The sequence below is a fragment of the Peromyscus californicus genome, unplaced genomic scaffold, assembly GCF_007827085.1.
Source record: "Peromyscus californicus insignis strain IS unplaced genomic scaffold, ASM782708v3 Scaffold_4__1_contigs__length_199733344, whole genome shotgun sequence".
In the NCBI taxonomy this organism is placed as follows: domain Eukaryota; kingdom Metazoa; phylum Chordata; class Mammalia; order Rodentia; family Cricetidae; genus Peromyscus; species Peromyscus californicus.
Genome location: NW_026294562.1, coordinates 21,657,154 through 21,685,059, shown reverse-complemented (window position 1 = coordinate 21,685,059; position 27,906 = coordinate 21,657,154). Strand labels below are relative to the sequence as shown.

Here is a 27,906-nt window from a genome sequence, read left to right as displayed (position 1 = left end):
TAACATACAATTAAAATCACATTTCAGTACAAATAAAATACCACCATAAGTTATGGGAAGTTATGAGCCGCCATATGGATGCTGGGAAATCAAACGTAGGTCCTCTGGAGGAGCAGCCAGTGCTCTTAACCACTGAACCATCTCTCTAGCCCCTACCTTGGTTTTCAATCCTGTCATAATAATCTTCTTGTTTTAATAACGTGGTTTCTCATTCTTACTTATTTAGAAAGTGAAAATAAAAGAGTCATCATGAAAAAGTTCTCGAAGAGAAGAGAAGAGATTTTTAAAAAGGTGATGTATTAATGGGATTTTAGGGGGCTTTTAAAAAAACAAGTTTTTATAGAATTTTACCAAGACGTACAATTTCTTGAAAACAGTGTTCATTTGCATCCAGTTGCTTTAGTGGTCTCTTGTTATACATTATGACCCTTAAACAGTTTATAAACAACTTGGATGTAAGAGTATTGGAGAGAAAGGGGCTTATAAAAGTCATTAAAAGCATCCCCTGCCTCCTCCAAGGCAATGGGCATTCATCTTATGAGTTCATGTACTGGAGGCCATTTCTTATCTATTACGAATTGTGGGTGGGGTGGGGTGGTGGCTATGGAGCCAGGTGCTAGTAAAGATGGCCCCAAGGGAAAATGGAGAGGGTGGAACCCAAGTTGTTTACAAAAAGGTATGATTGGAGCTTCAGGTCATGAAACATGATGTCAGTACATGATTCCCTCGTGGGCAACACTAAATGCTGTAGACTAGGCACATGATTAGGTAACCTTCAAGCTGATTGGCCTAATGGGACATTCCCCTGCCCCCCTCCCCAGCGCCTCAAACCTTGTGTTCTTTATGCTTTTTGTTGTTGTTGTTTTTCGAGACAGGGTTTCTCTGTGTAGCTTTGGTGCCTTTCCTGGAACTCACTCTGTAGACCAGGCTGGCCTCGAACTCACAGAGATCCGCCTGACTCTGCCTCCTGAGTGCTGGGATTAAAGGCATGTGCACCACTGCCTGGCTTTCTTTATGCTTTAAAAGAGCTTGCTGTTTTTAAATAAATGAGACATTGCCTGACTTGGCTTTCTGCTGCATCTGATTGTCTCCCGGGAAAAAGGGAGTATGGGGAACAGGCGAGCCAGGGCACACTTACCTTTCCTCGGTTCCGGGTTGTTCCTTCTCGGAAGACACAAGTTCCCGGTGGGGCAGGACCCCACAGTGAATAGTACAATGATAGACATGAATGTGCAAATGTCTTTGAATTTTGTTTTGGTTTTTGAGACAGGGCCTTTCTTTGTCACCCTGGTGTTCTGGAACTCTCTTTGTAGACCAGGCCAACCTTGAATTCACGGAGATCCACCTGCCTCTGCCTCCTGAGTGTTGGGATTATAGGCGTGTGCCACCATGCCTGACTACAAATGCCTTTGATATGTTGCCTTGAGTTGACTCTGTCTCCAGGAGTAGTGTAGCTGGATTGTATTATCCTTGCATCTTCAGCTTTTCTGAAGACGCTGCATCCGATTTCCTCGTGGCTGCCCTGGTTTAGATTCCCACCAGTGCATACAGGTTCCTCTTTCTTCACATACCCACAGCCTGAATTCATTGTTGGTTCTCGTGATGAGGACCGTTCTGACAGGCATGAGACAGAATCTTACACCAGTTTTAATTTACATTTCCCTGGTGGCTGAGAGTTTTGAGCCATTGATTGGCTACTCACATTGCTTCTTTTGAGAGCTATTTAGTGCACCGTCTTAGGGTTTTTATTGCTGTGAAGAGACACCATGACTACAGCAACTCTTATAAAGAAAACACTTAATTGGGGTGGCTGCCACAGTTCAGGGGTTCAGTCCATTATCATCAGGTCGGGGAGCATGGCAGCGTGCGGGCAGATGTGGTGCTGGAGCTGAGAGTCCTACATCTTGACTCAGAGGCAACAGGAAGTTGACTATCACTGAGGGAAGATTGAGTAAAAGAGACCTCAAAGCCCGCCCCCACAGCAACACACTTCCTCCAACAAGGCCACACCTCCTAATAGTGCCTCTCCCTTTGGGGGCCATTGTCTTTCAGGCCTCCACGTGCACCGAGCCTCTTCTGGCGGGCTGACTGGGGTTGGGGTTTCTCTTTTGCAGTTCTCTACAGCCTCTAAGCCATCTCTTTCCCATGCTGGTTGTTTTCTTTGCAGTATAGCAGCTTTTTCAAAGGGGATTTTTCAAATGGGATTATGATCTTGTGATCATTTCCTTTTCTGATGGAGTCCTTTTCAGAGTCTTTGCCAATGTTCACATCTTGAAATGTTCGTCTATATTTTCTAGAAAACTCAGTTTATCCAACAATTTAAAAGTTACACTGAGGTTGTTGATCCACTTGGAGTTGATTTTTGTATAGGAGAAGAGACGTGGATCATCCTATACGTGAATGTACAGTTTTCCCAGCATCATTTGTTGATGTCTTTATTGCAATGTATGTTTTAACACCTTTTTCAAAAGTTGGGCAGCTCCAGCTGTATGGGTTTATAGCTGGGTCCTGAGTCCACATTGGGAGACTAAAGAGACTGTGTTTTGACGTCAGTCAAGGGTAGCGGCGACTGTGACAGCAACAAGGCAGATGTGCTCACCAGCAAGGAGAGAAAGAAGCAGAAGCTGTGACTTTGGACCGACCACTTTGTATTATATCCGGGCTGCTGCTGGGAGGTGCCACTCACTTTTGAGGAGGGTCTTCCCCTCAGTTAATCCTGGGAAACTAACTCCCTCAAAGACCTGCCCAGCAGGTGTGTCTCTCAGATTCCTTCAAGTTGACACCCAAGGTTAACCATTAAGGGCTTATCAATTTGTTTTTTTTTTTTTTTTGTTTGTTTTTCCCCCAAAGAATCAACTCCTTATGTGATATTCTTTATGTTGTTCTTTTAGTCTTCATTCCTATTAATTTCTGCCCTGATCTCTTCTGTGTCTGGTATCTATCTTTACATCTGGCTTGTTTTTCCTAAGACCTTGAAGTAAATCGTCATGTTATTTATTTGGGAATTCTCTTATTTAAAAGCCTTTATACCTGTAAATCTTCCTTAGTCATAGCCTAGAGCAGCAGTTCTCAACCTGTATTGCAGCCCCTTTGAGGGGTCCAATGACCCACTCACAGGGGTCACCTAACACCATCTAAAAACCACAGATATTTACACTGCAATTTACAACAGTAGCAAAATCACAGTTATGAAGTAGCAGCAAAGGTAATTTTATGGTTGGGGTCACCACCACATGAGGAACTGCATTAAGGGTCTCAGCGTTAGGAAGGTTGAGAGCCACTGCCTAGAGGTTTGGGTGAGTTGTACTTTCATTTTCATTTGACTCTAGGAACTTTTACATTTCTTCAAGGATGCACTGTTTCTTCGAGAGAGTACATTTCAGTCTCAAGTGTTTGTAATTTCTAGGATTTCAGCTGCTGTCAATTGCAGGCTTCATTCTGTAACCTGACATAAGAAACCACATTGATCCTCTTGTATCTGCTGAGGCTTTAACGAGCTGAAAACGACCAAGTGGCTGAAAATCAAAAGCAGAAATTAAAAATCCAAATATAAGATGAAAAACAAGCTGTGAAAAGAAGCAGCGAGTATTCTTAGCAGCCTTTCCTCCTAGTTGGGATGCGTGTTGCTCCTTCCGTCAGCCGGCTGTTAATGGTAGCTGCTTTGTAGACCGGAGGAGGGTGCCAGTCTCCTTAATTCAAACAACTTAGGTCAGAATGCCTTCCCAGCTGAGGAATGTTTGACAGAATTGTTGGAAATTAAAGCTAGATCTCCCTCTTCCAACCTCTGCCCAAGGTCGGGTTCCACTGTGACATCAGGGTCGCTATCCTTGCTGTCTTCATTTGTCTTGAGGGTAGCATTGGTGGTGAGTGAGAAGGGGGCATATCCGCTCATGGTGACATTATCCAGAAGTTTTAACTGTAATACAGGAGTCGGTGGTAGATTTTGAAATTCTTTGGTAAAGTCTATTGACTAGATTCTTGTTATATTAGCTTTTTTTTTAAACCATGATCATGTTGATAACCTGCTTTGATTTTCAACAAAAGTCCATTAAATTTTTTTACTTTATTTATTTGTGTGTGTGTGTGTGTGGGGGGGTGTTTTCCTGCATACATATACATGTCACAGAATGCCCGTGGAGGTTGGAGGACAACTTGTGGGTCTTTCATTCTACCATGTGGGTCCCAGGAATAGAATTCAGGGAGCTGGCATTGGTCCCAGGAATAGAATTCAGGTAGCTGGCATTAGTGACCAGCACCTTCTCCCACTGAGCCGTCTCACCAGCCCTGGAATCCATCTTCTTAATGTAATTGTGAAGCTAATATGTATCTTTTTACTTTTCCCACTCCAGCTGTTTTGGTCCAGCAGGTGCAACTGTTTTTTTCAAAAGTATATAATAAATTTCAAGATATGTAATAATATATCTCAAAGTTTAAAACCAACTCACACTCCATATCACTAGAGTGGGAGAACAGTTACTTTAAAGGTTGAGCTTTGAGAAACTGCAAATGTTCATCTTACCATACTGAACTGATGGCATTCAGTTCCTCCTAAGAGGAGGCAGCCAGATGGTGTTTGATGTTAGGGAGGGAAATCAGAGCTAAAGACACATATTTGAGAGGCCATGGAGTTCACCATCAAAGCCTTGAGTACATGTGCCTTTCTGTGATGTGCCCACTGAAGATACAGGGGAGAAGATGGCTATAAACAGAAGGCAATGTAGTTTTCAGGAAGGAAGGCGTGTGTGTTGTCAGACACTACAGAGAAGTCCTCAAGCAGTGATACTGCTGTAATGTTAGGTTTTTTAAGTATTTTTATACGTGTATAATTTCATCAGACTTTTCTAGAAGAACTATGAGGCCGGTAGTACATAAGCACAAAGAACTAAGTCTCAGTCAGATTTTGTCATTTAAAGTTTTTTTTGATATTACAAAATATTATAAAATCAATCATATATAAAGAATTCACCTAAATTACTGAAGAAGAGATTCAAGTTTGAGTAGACAGACAAAAAATATGAATTGATACCTTACAGGAGACGATGTTTGGAAGGTTGATTGACATAAGAAGTGCTGGTCAGTAACTGCCAGATGCCATCTAACCTCCCTGCTTTCCCCCACAGATGTCAGAAGCAGCAATCAGCGGTACAGAAGAAATAACGGACAGGCATCTCTCAAAAGGTTCTCCATCAGTGTGCCACAGCTCTAACATCCTTGGGTTTTAGTTTAAAGATATAAATGATTCCTCCTGTCCTAGAGCTTCAGCATTCTAGAGTGTAAACATAAACTAGGCTTCCTAGATAAGACAGGATGGGCCCAAGGAAATACATAGAAACTGAACTCAGGATGTTCCATTTTCTCCATCATTAACTGTACACGTGGAGGAGTCACTGGTGCCTGAGACTGGGTTAGACCTTAAATATGTGTGGATGCAGAATCTGCTTCAGAAGTCCTCTTGTGACTTAACTCTACTCCTTATCCCTACTTGCACAACTTACAAGTACTCGTCGGGAGGGGGAGGGAAAAGCAAACTGCAAGGGAACATGATCAATTCATCCCCCCCCCCTTTTTTTATTGTATTCAGAACTGTGCAACCGCTGTCTTTCTCAGTACATCCTACTAGTGGCAGAAAGTAACAAATGGCTTGGAGTACACACACTTCCTTTCAGAGTCCTTCCTTCCAGTTAATAATAACAACAACAACATAATGTGCCTTCGACATTAGTTCATGCCTCAGGGCATTCTACATGGAATAGAAATGCTCTCAAGGGATTTTTTTTCTAACAAGAAAACAACAACAAATGTTGTTTGAGTTGTTTTATGTCTTGCTTGTGTACAGCAAAGACTCTGGCTGCTCTCGAGGAAGGATTGAGAAAGAGTTACAAAAGAAACGCAATTTACTGTAGATAAAACTGTTCCCCTCGAGAAAGGGAGAGCTTGCAGGGTTCTGGGTGCTCATGGGACACTGGCCTTTTCTTCCTGCTCATCATGATGGTTAGGCACAGGTGCGGCTAAGACACACATGAGTGCTTCTACTGTCCTGCTGATTAATTACTAAGATGGTGTGAACTCTGTAACATTTGTGTCTTGATTTAGATGCAGAAGAAAATCGGAACATAACAAAGACACTGAGAGGCAAAGTAAGAGAAAAGCTAAAAAATGCTAAGGTAATGCTTTTAATTGCTTTGTCTTGTTTTCAGAATGATGTTATAAGTGGAACATGGATAATAATAAACTTTTTTTAATGTCAAGAAAGAGCTGACATTGTTTTAATATAGCTCAAATCTAAAAAGATTTCAACTTCTAGCCTGCTTTGTTTTTTCCTTCTTTCCTTTCTTTTCTTCTCTTTCTTTTAGTCTTAGTCAGGGTTTCTGTTGCTGTGACAAAACACCATGACCAAAAAGCAAGTTAGGGAGGAAAGGGTTAACTTGGCTTACATTTCCACACTGCTGTTCATCATCGAAGAAGTCAGGACCGAAACTCAAGCAGGGAAAGATCCTGGAGGCAGGAGCTGGTGATGCAGAGGCCATGGAGAGGTACTGCTTACTGGCTTGCTCTCCATGGCTTGTTCAGCCTGCTTTCTTATAGAACTAGGACCACCAGCCCAGGAATGGCACCACCTACAATGGGATGGGCCCGCCCCATCAATCACTAATTAAGAAAATGCCTTACAGTTGGATCTTATGGAGACATTTTCTCAATTGAATTTCCCTCCTTTCAAATACTTCTAGCTTGTGTCAAGTTAACATAAGACTAGCCAGCACACACCTCCTGTGATTTTAAACCTAAACAAAGAAAAATCAATCTGGTCATAGTAATTATATATGACATTTCAGGTAAAGATAAATGTTTGTATGTATGAATACATAAACACACTTTAAAATAGAAAAACATTGATTTTTATTCATTTTGGGCAGAAGACTTGCATGTTCTCCTATGCTTATTTTTTCTGTAATTTGTGTTTCAGATCAGTCAAGGTGAAAAGTCCTCAGCTCAGCTGCTTACTGATACAAAGATTCATCAATGGTCTAAGGTGAATAACTTTTTGTTTTTTGTTTTTTTTTTTTTTTCTTTTTTCTTTTCGAGACAGGGTTTCTCTGTGTAGCTTTGCGCCTTTCCTGGAACTCGCTTTGGAGACCAGGATGGCCTCGAACTCACAGAGATCCGCCTGCCTCTGCCTCCCAAGTGCTGGGATTAAAGGCGTGCGCCACCACCGCCCGGCGGTGAATAACTTTTTAAAAAACGTCTTTATGATGGTATATCTTACACAGCAAAAATTTGTCCATTTTTAGCACATGGCATGAGGATGAAGTGGTATGCTTTGTATTTCAAAGAGTCAGAATTGGAAGCATGAAAAAAAGAGGACTTATTTATGAATGAGTCTGTAACTAAGACTATGCCACCCAACATTGTGGGAATCAGATGGCATGGTGTGTGTGCATGCGCGTGCACATGTCCATAAGAACCCTTGAAAATGGGAACATTGACCCAGGGCAGCATTTTGATTCAATTGTGAGATAATCCTCTAACTACTCCAGTTAGCATGACAGGGTAGAGAAGGAGATTTTGGCTTTGCTCTGTTTTGGTTCTCACTACAGTTACTAAGACACTTTAAAAAAAAGTAAGTTATGAATCAAAGCTGAGTGATACAAACTGATAAAATAGCTGCTGTGTTGTTCCATGTTTGCTATTAAGCTGTCATTGCCCTGTTGTGGAAGTGTTTCTTGCCTTGCGTGTAGACAGTGCATGTATCCATTATAGTAAACCCTTGTCTGCTACTGTTTAACCCCCAGAATGAAGTCTTGCTGGATGAAGGTCTCTCATTTTTCCTCCTGAGTGGGGAAGAAGACTCAGCCATGAGCCGGTCTGCACATCAGGTTGGATTTGTTTCTCCATTTTAGATCCTTACTTTCCCCCAAACCAGCTATTTATTAAAGGCATAGGATGAAAGAGCTGGATAGGAGATGGATCCATGTGTAATGAGTCTTTCTCTGTCCTGCCAGACAGCTCCCAAATAATGACACAGAGATTTCTTGTTAATTATGGAAGCTCGGCCTTAGCTTAGGCTTGTTTCTAACTAGCGCTTATAATTTAAATTAACCCATTTATTTTCGTCTATGTGCTACCACGTGGCTTGTGGCTTTTACCTCTCCTTCTATATGTCCTGCTTCCTCTGTGTCTGGCTGACGACTTCCTCTTTCTTCTTCGCAGAGCTCTCTGTCTGGAAGTCCCACCTATACCTCCTGCCTAGCTATTGACTATTTAGTTTTTTATTAAACCAATCACAGTGACATATCTTTACATAATGTAATCAAATATCTGGCAACATTCCTCTGTGTGTGTGTGTGTGTGTATGTGTGTGTGTTTGCATTTTGTTTCATTTTGAGACAGGGTCTTTCCCTGTAACCCAGGTTGGCCTAGAGCTCTGGACCCTCCTATTCAACCACCTGAGTGTTAAGATTGCAGGCATGCAGCCTCATGTCAGGCTTGGAAGATGAAAATTTCATTACTATGCCTTCCTCTTCTCTTGGAGTTGAACTGCTCGTTATAATACCTAATGTTTACTGAGTGCTTATAGATGCTCAGTGATACACTCTGTTATCAAGATGGATTGTGTTATTCAGTACTCACAGGTGAGGGCTGGGGAGCTGGCTCAGTGGGTAAAGGGTTGCCATGCACATGTGAGGGCCTGTGTTTGGTCCTCAGAAACCAGGTAAAAAAGCCAAGTGTGGTGGCATGCGTTTGTAATACTGGTAGCCTGGAGAGACAGAGAAGCAGGACCCTGGAGAGCTCTCACACCCAAATCTGTGAGACAAGCTTAATTGTTTATATTCTATAGATAAGGAAACTAAGGCGGTAGAGTTGGGCATCCACACAGCAGGGAAGTGTGGGGTATCAGATCCACAGCCTGTGTTCTTTGGTTTTTCTCATCTAAGAAGTGTTTCCTCACATTGTGGTCTCCGTTACCTCCCACGTCTCTCCGGTTTTGGTTCCTCCACAGCCAACTACAGACCCCTCCGTTCTTTCACATCCTCCTGTTCTTTCATGAACTCCTCGGCTGCTCGTTGCCATGTGCGCTTACCCCACGCTCCATCCCAGATCCCGTTCTCACTACTCTTCCCACCCTTCCTCCATCTCTCCATTTGCTGTTTGCCCTCTTCCTGTGACCTCAAGTTCCTCTGCACCTTTAAGTTTCCTCAAGGCCCTGCCACCCAGAACCTGCTGTCCCCAACTCTCCCAGCCAGTGTCTCTCTGTGGCCACATCCCCTGGGTCCTCCTTTCAAGACCCTCTTGGTCCTCCCTGCTCACTTCCAGTTCTTTCCATCTATTTCTGTGTGCTCTGCTGTGGTCCTTTTACTCACTCTGTAGACCAGGCTGGCCTCGAACTCACAGAGATCCGCCTGGCTCTGCCTCCCGAGTGCTGGAATTAAAGGCGTGCGCCACCACCGCCCGGCCGAGAAGAAATCTATTTTACAGGAGGCCGAATTTGAGTGTGGCCCCTTCCTACTGAGAGAAAGTTGGGTGGTCCAACCTAATCCATGCACCCAGGGTGAAGTCTGAGGATGCTCTCAGAGGGCTCTGCTCATCATTGCACAGTCAGGGAGGGGTGTTCCTTTGAGATAGTCAGGGACAGCACCTCCTCTTTTCACACAGTACTCTCTTATGTCCATCTACATTTGGATCATCTGAGCTTCAACTCCCTGTCACCCAGCAGCCGACAGCATGAATGTTCTGCTGTGAGCTGTACACAGAAGACCAGGAAGGGGATGATTTGGGATAGCAGCTGGATTAGACTAAGTGAGAAAAGTTGGACAGATAGGGCTTATTGAGTCAAGATCAGAGCTTGACCCAAACAGATAAAAACAATATGTTAGATAAACCTCACAAAGATGCCTGTAGGTCAGGGGCCTTCGTCAGAGGCCACATTGGAGAGCCCACTATCCTCAGCCATCAGGATTGATTGGCCTGTACCTGTAGTGGTGGTGTAGAGGAACATTGGCATGGAAGCACCAGCTGGGGCAAAGAACCCTTCTTAGTTGGCGGTACGAATATTTAAGGAGCTCCCCTGTGTGGAGATCCCCGCTCCAAAATCTTGCTTTTACTTGTTAGTATCATACCTTGTTTGAAGCCTTAAAAGATACCTCAAAGATATCCAGATATAAACTGTTCTGTGATTCATAGAAAGGATAGGAAGGGGGATGACGGTAGAATGACTTGACGCAAGCCCGAGAGATGCCTAACGGAAGCTTCACTTTAGTGCTGGAAGGGCACAGGGGGGAGGGGAGTGAGGAAGAAGGCTGAGAGGAAAGCAACAACAACTGTGATTGAAAAACGTCATCATGAAACCCAGTTCATCATTAATAAAAAGAGAAGTTGTTGAGCCCCCGGCTCCAAAATACATGGAAAACATTCGGTAGGATTGATCAAAGAGCAGGTAAAGATCTGTAGTCACAAGATTTCTGTGAGCTAGGGGTGCTGGCACACACTTGGTACGGGTATGCAGCTCGAAGAAGCTGTTGGGAGACCAAAGCAGGGGGTCTTGGGCTTTATTTTAGGCCAATGTGGGTTACACAGGACTGGCCAGAGCAATATACAGACTATGTCAAAAACCAAACAAAAATAAAAATGATTCTGTGATTCTGTTTTATTACTTACCCTAAGTGTACATTTTCAGAATTGAGAAGGTTTTTTTTTATTGGATGATATTTTCTTCAATATGTGAAAATTAAATTACATAGTATATGAAACAAGCTAAATGTTTAATTTTTGTGAGTAGACCCATACTTATGACCATGATAGAAAGATACTTATCAATAATAATATATCTTTTTACTCCTATACTCAGATTTTTGAACAACTTTTATAAACAATTCTATTTCAGAATTTCACTGTAACCACTTTGCCATAGACTTCTTTCTTTCCTCTTTATTATTTTCTCTTGAATACTTTATAGAAACTAGTTTGTCTATGCCACATCTTTTTAGGTAGTGCTGCTTTGGGAGTGATGGAAACAAAAAGGGAGGAGTGTTGTTTATCAAGTTGTTCTATTACTACTAAAGATTCAAGAGTGAGACATTGGGGGTGAAAACCTGAGAGATCAAAAATGTGGCAGAGGAGCCACCAGCTGACCTCTCCACACTTCCCAAATAGCAGAGAGCATTAAATCTCTAAGTCCCACGCTGCTCCTTCCTGTGTGTCTTCTCTATCTGTATTCTTGCCTTCTCTATGGCTAATTCTAGTCAGCTAGTCACTGGCTCCACCCCCTGATTCAAGGTTAACTTTATTAACACAGTCTTGGGGTGTCACAGTGTAGTTAAATATCCCTCAACATTTCCCCCTTTTTGTCTAAGTAAAAAGGAGAGGTTTTAACTCTAAAACAGTAAAACTATATACAATAAGAACAATTATCAAGTAAGAATTACACTCACAGTGTCCAGTCTATTTGTATTTGGCGAATTCAGAGAAATTATTCTATTATCTATCATATCTTGGTGAATCCAGAGTTTTATACCTAAAATACTTTTTATCATAACTGGTATTACCAACCTAAAAATATCTTTTTAGACCTTGCAGCATTTTCTTAGAAAAACAACTTAAACTTTTATGTCTCTCAACCTTTATAAACTTTACATCTTTTTTGTAAGCTTCTTTTCTGAATTTGGTAACAAAGAAGACAGTATAACTATCTAGTCTTCAACCCCCATCAGAGACCTGAGAAGGATAAAATATTACCTGAGTAAATGGGAGTACAGAGCAAACAACTTCCAAAACTATAGAAATGACAAGAGACAACTGGCTGCCTGGACAGTCACCCAAGTTTCCTCTGCAATGTTGGGGCATCCACCTTTGGCTTAGAGACCCAGAATATCTACAGACTTTTCTGTGAAGCAGGAATTTTGAATGACTGTTCTACCTTGTCTTAGCAAAGTTCATCAGTCACCCTCTTTTGTGTTCTGCTTGTCCAATTTGGACAGAATACTGTCAGCAGTTGAGGCAAGGGAAATTTCTTGCCAGTGGTTTTGTCACAATGAAAGCAAACTCAATATGGAGGTTCTTTGATGCCCATCATCTCTGAAGTAGATTGGTGCTGCCAGGAGCAAGCATATCTCATTGTCACATAAAGCCTTAGGTTATTATCATCTTAAATGCCATATTCTGTAGATTGTAATCGGGATTTGTAGTTGAAGTTTTCCTGTGTCCCACCCGGTCCACAGCCTCTCAGACCCAAGTAAACACACAGAGGCTTATATTAATTAAAACTACTTGGCCATTAGCTCAGGCTAACTACTGACTAGCTCTTATACTTTAACTCAGTCCATTTTCGTTAATCTATATGTTACCACGTGTTCTGTAGCTTTACCTGTGTGCCATTACATGCTGCTCCCTGGACGGCAGGCTGGCATCTCCTGACTCAGCCTTCCACTTCCCAGAATTCTCCTTGTCTGTTTATCCTGCCTATATTTCCTGCCTGGCTACTGGCCAGTCAGCATTTTATTTATCAACCAATCAGAGCAACACATTCACAGCATACAGAACATCCCACAGCACCAGATCTCTGAAGTGTTTGAAAACCACCTACCCATCTAAAATACGTGAGGCTAAATGAAGCTTATTTCTGTCTACATCTAAACCCTTACTACAAGTTTGATTGTTATCTTAATTATTCTAAACAGTCTGTAACTGTAGCTTTCAAGGACTAGAACTTTATAATTTTAAATGAGCTGCATAAGTACAATACCTTAAGCAAGAGTAGAAACATATATACAGTATGTTATAACAAAACTAATCTTAAATTTTGTATGAGTATACAAAAATCCATACCAATGTAAAATAGTTGAGATTAATAATTTTTTGTAGTTTAAAAGTAGATTCAATAATCTACCCTTTTATCCTGTCATTCCTGTCTCTAGCCGCCCCCCGCCCCGCTTTTTTCAGAAAGAGATTCCTGAATCTAACTTCTTTTGCTTAGTTTTTTCCCCTGACCATGACCAGTAACATGCAACCAAACCTTCCAAACAATGATAAACATCCAGGGCCCACTGAATGTCGAAAAACCATCCACCCTCACTTCTTGGGAATGTGGACATCATGTTCTTAAAATTACTTCCTGCTGTCTGAGTGTGGTGGCATCTTTAGGGGATCCTGAGAAAATTGAGATAATGTTCAAGCCCTGGGAGAGCTGTTGTCCAGTTTCAGTGTGATGGGAAAGTGCAGAACTTATCTGAAGCTCTGGCTGGAGTCATCTATGAGGCTGGACCATCTTAGCTAACCACTTTGAAATTGTCCTGAGCAGTTTGTAGTTTAAAGCTGATCTTTGGGTGGTGTTTGTTTGCTTAATGGTGTTAACAGAGTCTGGGTAGATTTGTCATTGTAGGGCCCCATCATCTTCTTCAAGACCTCAAAGGTCACTGCCAGGAATGGTCACGGTTCACTGCAGAAAACTTAAACATTTTAAGTGTCATATGCAGCAGATCTCTGAGAGGTTAAAGGCCCACAACCTATTAAATACCTCTGGGGTATACAAACTTATTTCCTAGTTACCTGCTTCAGACTCAAGCCTGAAAACATGTACAAGAAGTTGGATGAAACTTATTTCTAGAATTAATTAGTACTCTATATGACCAACAATATCACAACAGATTTTATATATTATTTATATATATTTTACATATATATAAAACCTTATAAATTTTGAGATAATATTTATACCTTAAGAAAAGTTTTAAAGAATCAAATGGAAACTAAAAGATTATGAAATTAGTGGCAATAGACTAGTCCCTTGAGTTTGATTTTTCTTCTGTCCCATACCAGGTGGCTCTTCTGACATGAGACAGAGATTTTGGATTTTTCTTTAACAAGCATGCTTGGGTTTAGAGGAGAAAGCCATGCTCTAACTCCAAAGCCAGCTTTAATTTTTAATTGAATTGGGACTACAAAAGATCATTTGCCTCTTATGTTTGTACAGAGCAGCAAAAACAAGCATTGGGGAAGATTTATGAAATTCTACCCTGTTGGAGGCATGTTGTACCATTAGGCCAATTTACTCTTTTTCTGAGGACATTTTCTCTTGATTTGTCCTTCTTCCTCCAATTTCTCATTTGTCCAGTGGTCTTTAGATTCCTTAGTTGGATGCTTTTATTCTCCTGGGAAGACAGAAACAAAACCCTGCCCCAACCCTACTTTTGGGAAGTTCCCTCTTTGGCTGGTTATATTTTTGTTAATGCAAAATGATTTTTGGCAACAGAAAAAGTACTATCTTTTATTAATAAATTTTTTCTTTTTCTTTTTTCATACCTGATCAAATAAAAGGCATTTGCTAGTTTTGTAAGTTAGTTTGGATTGAATGGCCATGCTGTTTGGTGAACTATTGTCTCTCCTAATCAAGAGGTCTCTCCTGTTCAACTCTAATCTTTATCAATCTTGGTGGTATCCATAGCTTTTCTTCTCTTGTGGAAACAAAAGCAAAACTTTTTCCCGAAAGTAACACATATCCTGGTTTCCATTCTGAGGTCAGCACATCTTTAAAGTATACAGGCTGATTTAATTCCGTATTTTTTTCTATTATCCAGTGTCCCTCCACAGCTGTTGTTCCTTTCTCATTAGCATTTAAGCTTTATTAAGCATATCTTTTAAAGTGAGATTAGGTCTGTGTCTGCAGAAGCCTGTGGGAATGGAGTGTCCCGTGTGCCCGTGTAGAGGCAGCAGAAGCAGTGGGTGTGTGTTGGCCTGGGGGGCTGACACAGAGTGACCACAGCAAGGAAGGGCATGGGGGTGTCAGGAGAAGCCCCCTGAGCAGTGGCAGTGGCAGAGAGAAGTGGCAGCTTCAGAAGCCACAGTGTGATCTCATGCCATGCATTGGATGCCAAAATATGTTTATCTAAGTTGTTCTATTACCAATAAGGACTCAGGAGTCAGCTATTGGGGTGAAAACCTGATAGAGCAAAGAAGTGGAGGAGGAGCAACCAGCTGACTTTCTCTCCACACTTCCCGGATCTCAGGAGAAATCTCTAAGTCCCACCCCACTCCTTCCTGTGTGTCTTCTCTGTCCATATTCCTGGCTTCTCTGTGGCTCATTCTGGTCAGCTGGTCACTGGCTCTGCCCCCTGATTCAAGGTTAGCTTTGTTAACACAGTCTCAGGGTGTCACAGTGTGATGAAATATCCTGCAACAGAGGAGGTTTGAAGACCACATAGGTCTTGTATCCCTGTAAGTCCTTATCAATCATGTGTCTGAATCTTTTCCCTAGGGCAGAACGGGCCTAAGTTACTATTCTGTTTCAGCAACAGTCACTGGAGAATTGAACAGTGAGCTATAAAAATATATAACATTAACCTTAAATGAGTTCCTCTATAGTCAGCAAAACTTACTTTATCAACAATAGATATTATAGTTTCAGCTAGCTCTGGACCTGGGCTAGATGACTTGGAAGGCCACAGTAAGGCTCCAGAATGTGTCGTTTATCTGCATACTGGTTATGGGGGGAAAACATGCAGACTGATGTTTATTTTTGATATTCAACAGAAATCAGTAAGTGATAGTTACATCAAACACTCTGCATTTGGTGGTAGTTTACAACATGTTGCTGAGGGCCAATATGAGGATTTTGTGGAAGAAGTAATTTTAATGGATTTATTTGAAGTGAAAGCTGCAGAATATGAGGACAATCAAGAACAGACGGAAAAACAGGAGGCAAATATTTTTGTGCCCAGTAGTTCTCCAGGTAACACACTCCCCCGAAATACGCAGTAACTTACGTGCATGTTGGAGCAGTAAAAAATATTGACCTTATGTGTATTTGTTATCCCACTGTGGACTTTCAAGTGATTATCTGAGTTTTATCATTAAGTGGCCAACCGGCGTAAACTGCCAAACGGCATGATGCCTCGCATTTTAGAAGACGAAGGATTCTACATTAAGAAAAAGCCAGAGACATATAAAAAGATCTGTAACAAAATGGAACATCGCCTGCTCAGCCTTCAGGAGGCAAGTGTACCAGCTAATGAGTTAAACCAGTGGCAGCTAACATATGCCATTTGTTTTTAGTGAAATAGTCGATTACTATATTCTGTACATATTTCTGATAGGGAAAACACTGGTTTGAAGAAAGTGGAGAAATAATGTCACTACCTTCACCTATTAGACAATCTTGGAATTTCAGGATCAGCACGAGCAAGGAGTCTTTGAATCCAGCACTAAAGACTATACACAGAAAGGTAATCAACAGCGATCTGTTTGTATTCATGCTTGGATAATTATAATTGATACAATTGTAATGTCAATTATAACATGTTTTTATGGTTTTATTTTATGTCTAAGGACACTGAGCCTAGTTACAGAATAGCTAACCTTGGATAAAATATTAAGCAATCTTTAAGATTATTGAGGTCGCCGGGCGGTGGTGGCGCACGCCTTTAATCCCAGCACTCGGGAGGCAGAGCCAGGTGGATCTCTGAGTTCGAGGCCAGCCTGGGCTACCAAGTGAGTTCCAGGAAAGGCGCAAAGCTACACAGAGAAACCCTGTCTCGAAAAACCAAAAAAAAAAAAAAAAAAAAAAAAAAAGATTATTGAGGTCAATTTAATGATGGGAAATACTCAAATAAAATGTGAAGCGAAAACCACAATACAACATTTGTATGACCTCACTTTGTAAAAAGCAGCACCAAATGAATGGTATTCAAGGGGACCACCACTGTAACTCCTAGCACTGTGGATTACTCTTCCCTGTTAGATTTGTCTCTTTTACATGAATGAAATCATAGAAAATTACTATTTGTATGCAGCAATGGCTTATTTTTCTTCTGTATAGAAATTGATGGCATGAAAACCCCATTTTATTTATCTGTTCTTCTATTGATGGATATCAGGTGTATCTGGTTGTTGGCCAGTGTAACAACACTGCTGAGAAATGTCTGCACATGTGTTCTAATCAGAACACATATAGTCATACGTGTATATGTGTTTTCTGCTGGGTAAATATTACAGAATATAAACGCTGGTTTTAGGTTTGTATGCATTCAGTTTTGCTATATAATGCCAAAATGCCTCTGTGGTGGTTTGAATAGGAGTGGCCCCTGTGGGCTCATATATTTGGATGTGTAGTCCTCAGGGAGTGGCTGTATTTGAGAAAGATTAGGAGGCATGGTCTTGTTGGAGGAAGTGTGTCACTGGGGGTGGGCTTTGAGGTTACAAAAGCCCAAGCTGGCCAGGTCCAGCCTTTCTCTCTTTCTCTCTCCCTCTCCGCACTTTCTGCTCTTTTCCCTCTCTCCATCTCTCTTTCCATCTCTGTCTCCCTCCTCCTCCATCTCTCTCTCTCTTGCCTTCAGATCAGGATGTAGCTCTCAGCCATTGCTCCAGTACCATGAGTGCCACCATGCTCCCCATCATGATGATAATGGACTAAACCTCTGAACTGTAAGCCAGCCCCAATTAAATATTTTCTTTTATAAGAGTTGCCACCGGGCGGTGGTTGCGCACTCCTTTAATCCCAGCACTCGGGAGACAGAGCCAGGCAGGTCTCTGTGAGTTCGAGGCCAGCCTGGTCTCCAAAGCGAGTTCCAGGAAAGGCGCAAAGCTACACAGAGAAACCCTGTCTCAGGAAAAAAAAAAAAGAAAGAAAAAGAGTTGCCATAGTCATGATGTCTCTTCACACAAAAGAACAGTGATGAAAGAGAATGGTTAATAAGAGAAAGGGTAATTCCTTGGCTTATTAGTTGAATGGTGGACTTTGGTCCTGTATGCCAAGATGGAGAATTCTTGGGAGTGGAAGTTCTAACTTACTATGTCCCAAGATAATTCATTCCTGTGCCCTATAGTTCTAATTGTTTCCTGCTGTTGAATTGAAATCTACCTCCTGAATGCTCTACCTATTTGACCATTTTTGGCTAAGGAGAGCCCATAAAGCCCGTTACTCCTGTGACGGCTGAACTATTTGACATCTATAGTCACTCCCGTCACTCCCTCCTGTAGCTTTTGCTTATGGTGTAAACTCACCCACGTCCTGATTGTTATCAGAAATTCCTTCAGTTCAGTTACCCTGTTTTAGCTTCTGAGGCCTACAGCCAATAAGTATTGAGTGAGAAAAGACCAGGCAAAGGCTAATGCCTCCTCCCTGAACAAACACAATCCAGTGTGTGTCGCAGCCAGCTAGAGCGGCATTTGCTAAAGAGACAAGCTTCCTTCTCGAACTTGGATCTCCAAGTTTGCCATCTAACAGTTTTAAACTGAAACTGTTGTCTTTCTGGTGGTTTCCCAGGCAGTGGCCAGCTTACCAGTATACTACTAACTGATCAGTTCCTTAGGGGGACTCGAGTTGGCCATTATATAGAGGACAGGGACTTAACAGATATGGTTAGTAAAAAACAAGCTTTTATGGCTTTTCTCCTTCCTCCTTGACACCACTAAGGCTGAATTACTAACTCAGGAAAAAGTAGGGAGGCAGAGGTTTAGGAATAGTGCTGGTGGCCTCTAGTTCATCCAGTCTGCCATTCCAGATTTGGGGTGGGACATTGTTTGTTCCAGCATAACAGCAGGGGTGACATCAGTGATCCAGACTGGAAGGCATTATCTTGGCTAATTTTTTGTTTCAATAACACTATCACCGACTGTGTAAGCTTCAAAGAAGTTTACCGAGGCCCTGATTCTTCTCCGACATAGAGGGACCACATCTCATAATGACCTTGCTGGCAGAGTCCCAAGACAGTGCAGTGTCCTGGCAAGAGGCAGGGCACATGAGAGACGCAACAAAACAGACTTTTACAGCTGATGACCCACTCTTGAGGGAACCAGTTAATCCATTTGTCCTGGGTAGGATTTTGTCAGCCTGACACAAACTCCAGTTATCTGGAATAAGGAACTCCAACTGAGACAATGTCTCTGCTTGCAGGCAAGTCTGTGGAGCATGTGGGCCAAATAAACCCTTTCCTCTCCAGGTTGCTCCTGCTCAGGGTCTTTATTACAGCAAAAGAAAGCAGACTAAGGCACCATTAATTGCATGAGCTACTAATCATGTGATCGATCTGTTCGTGAGCAAAGAGGACTGATAACCTCCTAAAAGTCCCACTTGGCCCTACTCTGAGCAATCAGATTTCAGCGTGAGCTTCAGAGGGGTAAAGTCCCATTCAAACCCCAACAGTAGACCTTTTATACCAGATTGATCCAGAGAGAAGGCTCAGTGCTGTCCTTCTGAGGTGGATTCAGCCCTGGGAATTAGATTAGACTGTACATGCTAAGGAACTCACCGTCTCTCTCAAATAACATCACTAAGCAGCCACACACATGTTTAGATACACATGCTTAAATTGAAGACAGCAGATGAAGGCATAGATGAACCATTTTGCATATAATCTAAGACCTCCAGACTGAAACAGCTTTAATGGAGGTGCAATCTAGTATCCAAATGAGGATAGTCTTTTGTAGAGAGAGGGATGAGGGACAGTGTCCTTAGCCTACTAGAGTCTGGGTTCCTTCAAGGGACTCTTCAGATGAGTACCAGTATGTTCACTTACAAATAATTTTTTAATAGATAATTCAATTGAACTCTGATTCACAAGACAAAACTCTTTTTTTTTTTTTTTGGTTTTTCGAGACAGGGTTTCTCTGTGTAGCTTTGCGCCTTTCCTGGTACTCGCTTTGGAGACCAGGCTGGCCTCGAACTCACAGAGATCCGCCTGGCTCTGCCTCCCGAGTGCTGGGATTAAAGGCGTGCGCCACCACCGCCCGGCTTGACAAAACTCTTAATACAAAAGTTGTAACACAATTTGCCATGGTGTCCCTATAAAACATTATTTTGTGTCTTGTAAATTGAAAGTCCAACATCCACATAAATAGCAATGACATAGATGACAGTAATTTACAGCACGATGATTAAGATTCTGTGTTAAAATAAGGTGTTGTAATAAAAAGGAAAGTGTAATATAAAATTTCAAAGATGAACCACCACTTGCTGCCCTTATAGTTATGAAGCTCTGGAATTTAAATGCACCTGGTATGTTATTTTATAAGGAAAGGGTTTTTATGGTTTCAAAGACAACATAATGAAATGAACTTGGACATATTTTTCTTTAAAAGGCAGTGAAGCCTGACCTGGGATGCTGTTTTAGGAACAGGATGGATGGTCAAAGGGAAATGTACCAACTGGATCTTAACATCGTGGGCTTGCAATTCAGCCATCACCCACTCTTCAATCAAGAACAAGTCCTGTGTGCCAGGCTGCTCCAGCTCTGTGAGTCTTTCCAGGACAGGCAGAAGCAGAGTTTATCTCAGCTGCTCTATGAGAAGGTGAGGGGGCTCCTGTTGGCTTTCTAGGGCCCCACAACAATACTGGAAGAGGACACTCTTGGAATAGAACAGCTAGCAGAGAACATTCTCCCTTAATGCTTAAAGATTTAACCCATTAGAACAGTGATCTGAGACAAATTGGAAGGTTTGGCTTGCTGAGGAGACAGCCTCAAGCCTCCACCACAGGACATTTGCCACAGGTAAAGTGTGATGATATATTGTGTATCAAATAAAGCTTGCCTGAGGATCAAAGGACAGAGCCAGCCACTAGACTAAACATAGAGGCCAGGCAGTGGTGGCACACACCTTTAAACCTAGCACTCGGGAGGCAGAGATCCATCTGGATCTCTGTGAGTTCAAAGCCATCCTGGACTACATGAGATTGATTCAGTCTAGGAGAGAAACAGGGCCAGGCAGTGGTGGCACATACCTTTAATCCCAGAACTTGGGAATCCCAGTGCTTGAGATCTCATGCCATTGCTACCATTATTTGGGAAGCACACATGCCATTAATCCAGGACTAGGAAGGAAGTAATATGCGTAACACATACCCTGGTTCCTCAACTCTGTCCCATGCATTCAAGGCTGCTGTTCGACATAAAATTAGGGTTTGGACATCATATAAACATTGTGCTTGTGCTGAAGCATATTGACCTTCTCCAATAAGCTGATCCTGGCAGACTTGTATTTCTTTATCCCTCCACTGTTTTTCTATGTTTTTAGCTTCATCCTTGAACCAAGTTAGCCACTGAAGCCTTTTTTGTTTTGTACTAGCAAAGGCTAAATCCACAATGTAGCTTAATGTGCCACTTGCAGAGGCCTCATTCCCACCATACTGCAGGTCGAGCAGGCACACACGCTAGGAACCCGCCAGTAGCTCAAACCCGCAGCTGCCGCTCATTTGAGAGAGACAAGATACAGCGCCCCCCTCCAGCAGGAAGTAGTAAGAGAAGCTACGCCCAAATTCCCAAATATACCAAGCTGACTTTGGAGATGTGTAAAGGTTAAAACCTTCCTTTTTAAGAAAAGAAAAGGGGAGGTGCTGTGGGATGGTCTGTATGTCAAATGTGTTGCTGATTGGTCAATAAATAAATCACTGATTGGTCAGTGGCCAGGCAGGAAGTATAGGCGGGACAAGGAGGAGAATAGAGCTGGGAAGTGGAAAGCTGAGTCAGAGAGACACTGCCAGCCGCCATCAGGACAAGGAAGATGTAAAGTACCGGTAAGCCACAAGCCACGTGGCAAGGTATAGATTAATAGAAATGGATTAATTTAAGCTGTAAGAACAGTTAGCAAGAAGCCTGCCACGGCCATACAGTTTGTAACCAATATAAGTCTCTGTGTTTATTTGATCGGGTTTGAGCGGCTTGGGACTGGCGGGTGAGAGAGATTTGTCCTGACTGTGGGCCAGGCAGGAAAACTCTAGCAACAAATATGGGTGGGCAGAGAAAGGCATATAAGGCGTGAGGAGACAGGAATTACTAGAGCCTCCTTTAGGCTGAGGACTCAGAGGCTTTCAGTCAGAGGATTCGTGGAGATAGGATCTTGCTTTCCATTCGGCCTGACGATTCAGTAATGGTGAAAAGTTTCTCTAGTGACTTGTTCCTTTGTTTCTCTGATCTTTTTAGCATTTACCCCAACATCTGGCTCCGGGTTTTTATTATAAGACCATTTAGGATTTGTGCAATAGTAAAGCATCCACTAGTCAGTGCCACTTTTGGCCCTATGATGCAAGAAGAATATTTGAAATTATCATGGAGTCTTAGTTAAGGTTTCTATTGCTGTGAAGAGACACCATGGCCACAGCAAGTCTTATAAATGAAAACATTTAATTGTGGTGACTTACAGTTCAGAGGTTTAATCCATTATCAACATGACGGGAAGCAAGGCAGCATGCAGGCAGACATGGTGCTAGAGAAGGAGCTGAGAGTTCTTACATCTTGACTCACAAGCAACAAGAAGTGATCTGAAACACTGGGTGTGGCTTGAGCATATCTGAGACCTCAAAGCCCACCTTCATTCACAGTGACACACTTTCTCCAACAAGACCACACCTACTCCAACAAGGCCACACTTCCTAATAGTGCCACCCGCTTTGGGGATCACAAATGGCTTTAAGAGGCACCACTTTTAAATCTTGTAATTTAGCATTTTGTATTAAAATAAATAGCATTTTTGAACCTCCTGTGAAACTGAACAGTCTTCTTCTGAGGATGACTAATCTAAGTAGTTATCTATGGACATTGTGAAGAGAGTCATAAATTCTGAAGAAGCATCAGAGATATATCCACTGATTATTGTGCCATCTCTCATCCAAGCCTTCTTTGGGTCCCTGGTACCCAAGAATGTTGTTAACTAACGTTCACTTAGAGGAAAAAATTGTAGGTCTCATTCAACTGAATATGCTTGAAATGAAATAGTACAGTATTTCACTAACTACTGAATGTTGATAGAGCCAAGGCATCTCAAAAAGTTGTATATGAACTGTACTTTAATGAATGTATGCTTGTTAGATACAAGTGTAGCCTACTGTGGTGGTACACACCTCTAATTCTAGCTCAGGAAGGCTGAGGGAGGAAATTGCTTTCAGTTTGAGACCAGTCTGGGATATATAGTAAAACCCTCTCTAAAAAATACTAGTGCAGGAATCCCAGAACTTGGTTCATCTGTTTGAATTGTATGTTATTGATTGTGTGAGAGAATTTAATAGAAGGGGTAAATAGATTAGTAACATGAGAACAGTCCCCATGAATACCAAAAATTCTAAGTTTTAGTGCAGTGTGATCATGGTGTTCATGCACAGAGGAGCTGATTCTGAAGTTGATACAGGCCCCTGAGAGTAATTTTATTTATGGGTTTCTGCTCTATATGATGAACCTAACAAAATGTTAATCTCATCTCTTTTTTTAAACTTTCTTTTTTTATATTCTCTGTGTCTTTCACCTCATGCATCTCAATCCCATTCATTTCCTCATCCCTTCATATCTGCCCTCTGTCCTTGTAATCCACCCCCCAAAATAAAATGAGATTTAAAAGGAAAAATCTCATTATGGAAGCTATAGTATGACATATATACATATATATATATATATACATATATTATATATATATATATGTATGTATATATATATATATATAGTGTGAACCAGGCAGTAAACCCTTTTTCCATTCATCTTTACTTGCAAGTGTTCATTGCCAAGAGTCATTGGTCTGTCTGGAGGTCTCTGCTTCTGCTACACTATCAATGCTAGGCCCTCACTGGAACTCCTCTTGGATATCCTTTTGTTGCCCTGTGTCCTGGAGATCCTGCAGCTTTGGGTCTGCAGGACTGACTGGCCCCTCCACGTGTTCCAGCAGGTCATGGATGAGGTGGAAGTTGGGGTGAGCCATCTCATCACTCTGGTTCTAGGCCGGTAGTTGCAGAGTTGACCAGCCCGCCAGCTCTCCCCCATCCTCACTCACCACCAGGGTGAGCTCTCCAGCTTTGCCCTTGCCAGTTCACCCCTTGCATCAATGAGCAAGGGGTGGGGCCAGTTCTCCTGCTTACATGTCCTCAGGGTCAGCTCTATTGTGCTACACAGGTGAGGTGTAAGACCCTCTCTCCTGAGTGCTTCAGCCAGTGAGGGGTGGGGCCAATTCTGTACAGCCCTACCCTCTCAGCCCTCAATGGTGTCACGAGCCACGGACATCAACAGAAAGGCCACTGCATCAGAGCCATGAACCCAGACATGGGCCCTGGCAGCAGCCCAGGCCCAGACATCACCATGGCCCTGGGTGACAATGAAGCCGCCCACCTCAGCCTGCTCCTCACCTATTTTGCCTCTTCAGATATGTCCCTGTCCACAGGGCATGAACCACGCTGTCTCTCTCTTTCTCCCATACTGTGGTCATATATTGTGTACCCTAATAAACTTTGCCTGAAGATCAGAGAGACAAAGGAACAAGCCACTGCCACGTCTTACCTCTAGGACTCCTCAGCCTGAAAAGCCTCTAGCTGAAAGACCTTTAGTTCCTGTCTTCTCATGCCTTATATACCTTTCTCCTCTCAGCCTTCCTAGTGCTGGGATTAATGTCATGTGTGCTTCCCAGATACTGAGATTAAAGGTGTGAGGTCTCAAGTGCTAGGATTAAAGGCATGTGGCTCCCAAGTATTGGGATTAAAGGTGTGTGCCACCACTGCCTGGCTCTGTTTCTCTCCTAGACTGAATCAATCTCATGTAGTCCAGGGTGGCTTTGAACTCACAGAGATCCAGATGGATCTCTGCCTCCTGAGTGCTAGGATTAAAGGTGTGTGCCACCACTGCCTGGCCTCTATGTCTAATCTAGTGGCTTGTTCTGTCCTCTGATCTTCAGGCAACCATACCACACCATACATTTGCTCATCATAGTAGTGTCCGGCTGCCTGGCGCCGTAAGGTGCTGAGAGGGCTCATGCTTTCTCCTCAGAGCCTGAGGTAGACTGCCCCAGGCCTGCATGTGGGATTTCTTGTCCTGCTTAGTCTGCCATGGTGCTGGGCAGGACCATGCCTCCTCCTCATAAAAAGATCATAATAGTGCCCAGCCGCCTGGCGCCTGGTTCCTATTTGATGTGGAGATAATGCTGGATTCTTCTCGCAGGCTGGGGCTAGAAAGCCTTTGAAATTATCTCACCTTTAAAACCTTATGTAGCAACAATAATTTTTAACTCCATAGAGTACTGCCTACTAATACATTTACAGAGCAGCTTTATCTTTATTGTTCATACTCATGGCCCTGTACATAAAATAAGCTGTTTGAAATCATTGTTTGTCACATATTTCCACATTATAGTCTTACAGATCAATCCTTATTCTATTAACCAAGAAAAATAATCATCCTTTAATCCCAGCACTCGGGAGGCAGAGGCAGGCCTGGTCTACAGAGTGAGATTCAGGAAAGGCACAAAGCTACACAGAGAAACCCTGTCTCATAAAACAAAACAAAACAAAAAGAAAAAAAGAAAGAAAGAAAGAAAAATGATCATTTAAAGGAAACTGATAGTGTCTGGCATTTGACAGACCAAATTTTAGATACTTTTCCATGTATTATTATGATATGTGTGTGTAACTTCTAGCCTTTTATTCTATGTGTAACTTATGGCTATGTCTTGAATAAAATTCAGCTCCAACTTGATGCTTTGTCTCCAAAGTTGATCCTGGTGGCTACCACTGCCATTTCTGTACTGACTTAAAGAACTGTCTTTACTGTAGTCTGCTGCATATATTTATGCACTGTTATGTGCATAAGGACCATCTCTTCCACTCACATGTTGGTTTAGTCTTACCTTGTTTTCGTTACTAAACACTTACTAAATTGTGAAAGGTAGGACAAACTACACTCGTGTGATTCTGATGCACATATCTGGACTTAGGTCTCTGCAGATGAGTTAAAGTGGCAGTCACCTGTGTCTGAAATACAGCAAAAAAAACCTCTTTTCTTGATTGCAGCTGAAAGCACTGACAGATACTACCAAACTAGCCAGCAAAAACCCAGAAACTCACCAGCTCACCAGAAAATCGTTACAAGATTACTATTGGCAGATAAGGTAGGTTTTGAGTGAGTCCTGCATACATCACACATTTATTAAGCCGATTAGATGACATGCTGTGCTTCCTTTGGGATATATACAATTTGAAAAATAGAACTTCCTACCCTTTAGGAGATTACAGAAACGTGGCCAGTCTCTCCTGAAGACTCATGTTTGTGTAGAAAACATTTCACAGAACTACCATGAGAAAACACTCGTAGGTTTAAATATGTACTGATGAAAAGTTTCTTTTTTTTTTTTTTTTTTTTTTTTTTTTTTTTTTTTTTTTTTTGTTTGTTTTTTCGAGACAGGGTTTCTCTGTGTAGCTTTGCGCCTTTCCTGGAACTCACTTGGTAGTCCAGGCTGGCCTCGAACTCACAGCGATCCACCTGGCTCTGCCTCCCGAGTGCTGGGATTAAAGGCGTGCGCCACCACCGCCCGGCGTGAAAAGTTTCTTGATGAAAAACTTGGCAAACTTTCTGAAGAGAAAGTCTGGAGCTGGAAAGTAGAGTAACTGAAAAGGAAAGAGGACTTGGTTTAAAAGTAGGTTTGAGCAGACAGAAAAGTCAGTGAACTTCGAGATAAGAGCTTGGACAGTGCTGAGTCTGTGAAACAAAATCACAGACTGGGCGACCTGAGAGCCCTTACTTAGACTGACACTCATCATAGGAGCTGCAGAAGGATGTGACAGACCTGAGGAAGCTTGAAGCCATGGTGCGGGAGAATGTGTCAGAGGAGGATACTGACCTAAGAGCATGCAGACAGGAAGCAGAAAGAGAGGAAAGGAAAGGGGAAGGTCTAGACGCAAGATGGAGCCATTAAAGTCATGCTCAAGTGACCTACTTCCTCCTACCACCTACCAGTGGTACAACCAGATTATGTATCCATCTTTTAGTTAAGTTAGACTCCTCATGACCTAGTTGTAGATGTAACTAACCATCTTTTTAAATAAGAAACACAGAACCAATGCAAAGAAGAAAGCCAAGAGGGCAGAGCTAAGAGCTAAAACCTTACCCTTCCTCCTGCGGTGGTCCTACCTCTCCGAACCAGAGGTACCCCTGTGTTAAAGTCTTTATCTAGAGTTCCTGTTCTGCCTTCTCATTGTTTGTAAACCCAACCACATGACTGCCTCCTCACGGCCTGTCTGTATAGGCCTCCAGGTTTTCAATGATTGGTATTGAGATTAAAGGCATGTGTATCCAATACTGGCTATATCCCTGAACACACAGAGACTTACCTAGCTCTGCCTACCAAGTGCTGGGATTACAAGCGTACGCCACCACTGCCCTACTTTCCTATGGCTTGCTAATAGCTCTGACCCCAGGCAACTTTATTTATTAACATACAAATAACATTTTAATACAAATAAAATATCACCATATCTAGTAACTTAACAGTACCATCCTTGGAGTATCCAAATGGGTTGTTGATAACAGTATTTGGAGATGGGGCCTTTAAAGTTGATTAGGTCCATGGTCATGGGTGGTGGGTTTTAATGACTTAATAAAAGGGCTTTTGGGAGTGAACTCTGTCCACCATGGAGATGATACAGGTTGAATACTGAATGGTATTTTTCTGCCCTCAAGTATTTTAAATAATAATAGTCTTTCCCCAGCACCTTCCTAGAATTAACTGATATTCTGGATTATCCTCATCACTACTTCTCATCAAAATCTCCCAAGATTCTGAGACCTGAAAATATCTGAATTGTTCCTAAATTAGTGGCTGCAGGGCTGCTCAAATAGAACTTAAAACTTATGGGAGGACACCATTGTATCAGAGCGAATAAAAGCATTCACTGGGTTACACTGTTTGATCATAAATAGTAGAGTACCAACCAGAAATGATCGAAGTTTCACATAGATAGCAGAAACATCACGAAGATGCCAGGGTTCCCAGCCCCTTTCTTTACTGTCCCTTTCTTCCAGCATCTTTTGTCAATTCCTTTTGGATCTCTCTGACTCCTTAGCTATGAGATTTCCCTTTTTCCAGAAAGCCCATTTTAGCAGAGTGCTTTTGAACCGTGATTAAAAACCTTTGCAGAGTCCATTTCTATTGGGTTTTCTGTGGATAAAAGAAATGCATCCT

At 42.2% G+C, this 27,906-nt stretch overlaps 1 protein-coding gene across 1 annotated transcript in view; it reads left to right on the top strand.

Annotated features, from left to right (window-relative positions):
• The first annotated feature begins 249 nt into the window (after window positions 1-249).
• The window catches only part of Cc2d2b (coiled-coil and C2 domain containing 2B), an 88,513-nt gene continuing 60,856 nt past the window's right edge, over window positions 250-27,906 (top strand). The window contains exons 1-10 of the mRNA XM_052762240.1: window positions 250-291; window positions 5,121-5,178; window positions 6,100-6,164; window positions 6,965-7,030; window positions 7,791-7,874; window positions 15,520-15,718; window positions 15,845-15,981; window positions 16,083-16,211; window positions 20,065-20,274; window positions 25,739-25,836. Coding sequence (XP_052618200.1) covers window positions 250-291; window positions 5,121-5,178; window positions 6,100-6,164; window positions 6,965-7,030; window positions 7,791-7,874; window positions 15,520-15,718; window positions 15,845-15,981; window positions 16,083-16,211; window positions 20,065-20,274; window positions 25,739-25,836 — 1,088 coding nt within the window. The remainder of the gene's footprint in view (window positions 292-5,120; window positions 5,179-6,099; window positions 6,165-6,964; window positions 7,031-7,790; window positions 7,875-15,519; window positions 15,719-15,844; window positions 15,982-16,082; window positions 16,212-20,064; window positions 20,275-25,738; window positions 25,837-27,906) is intronic.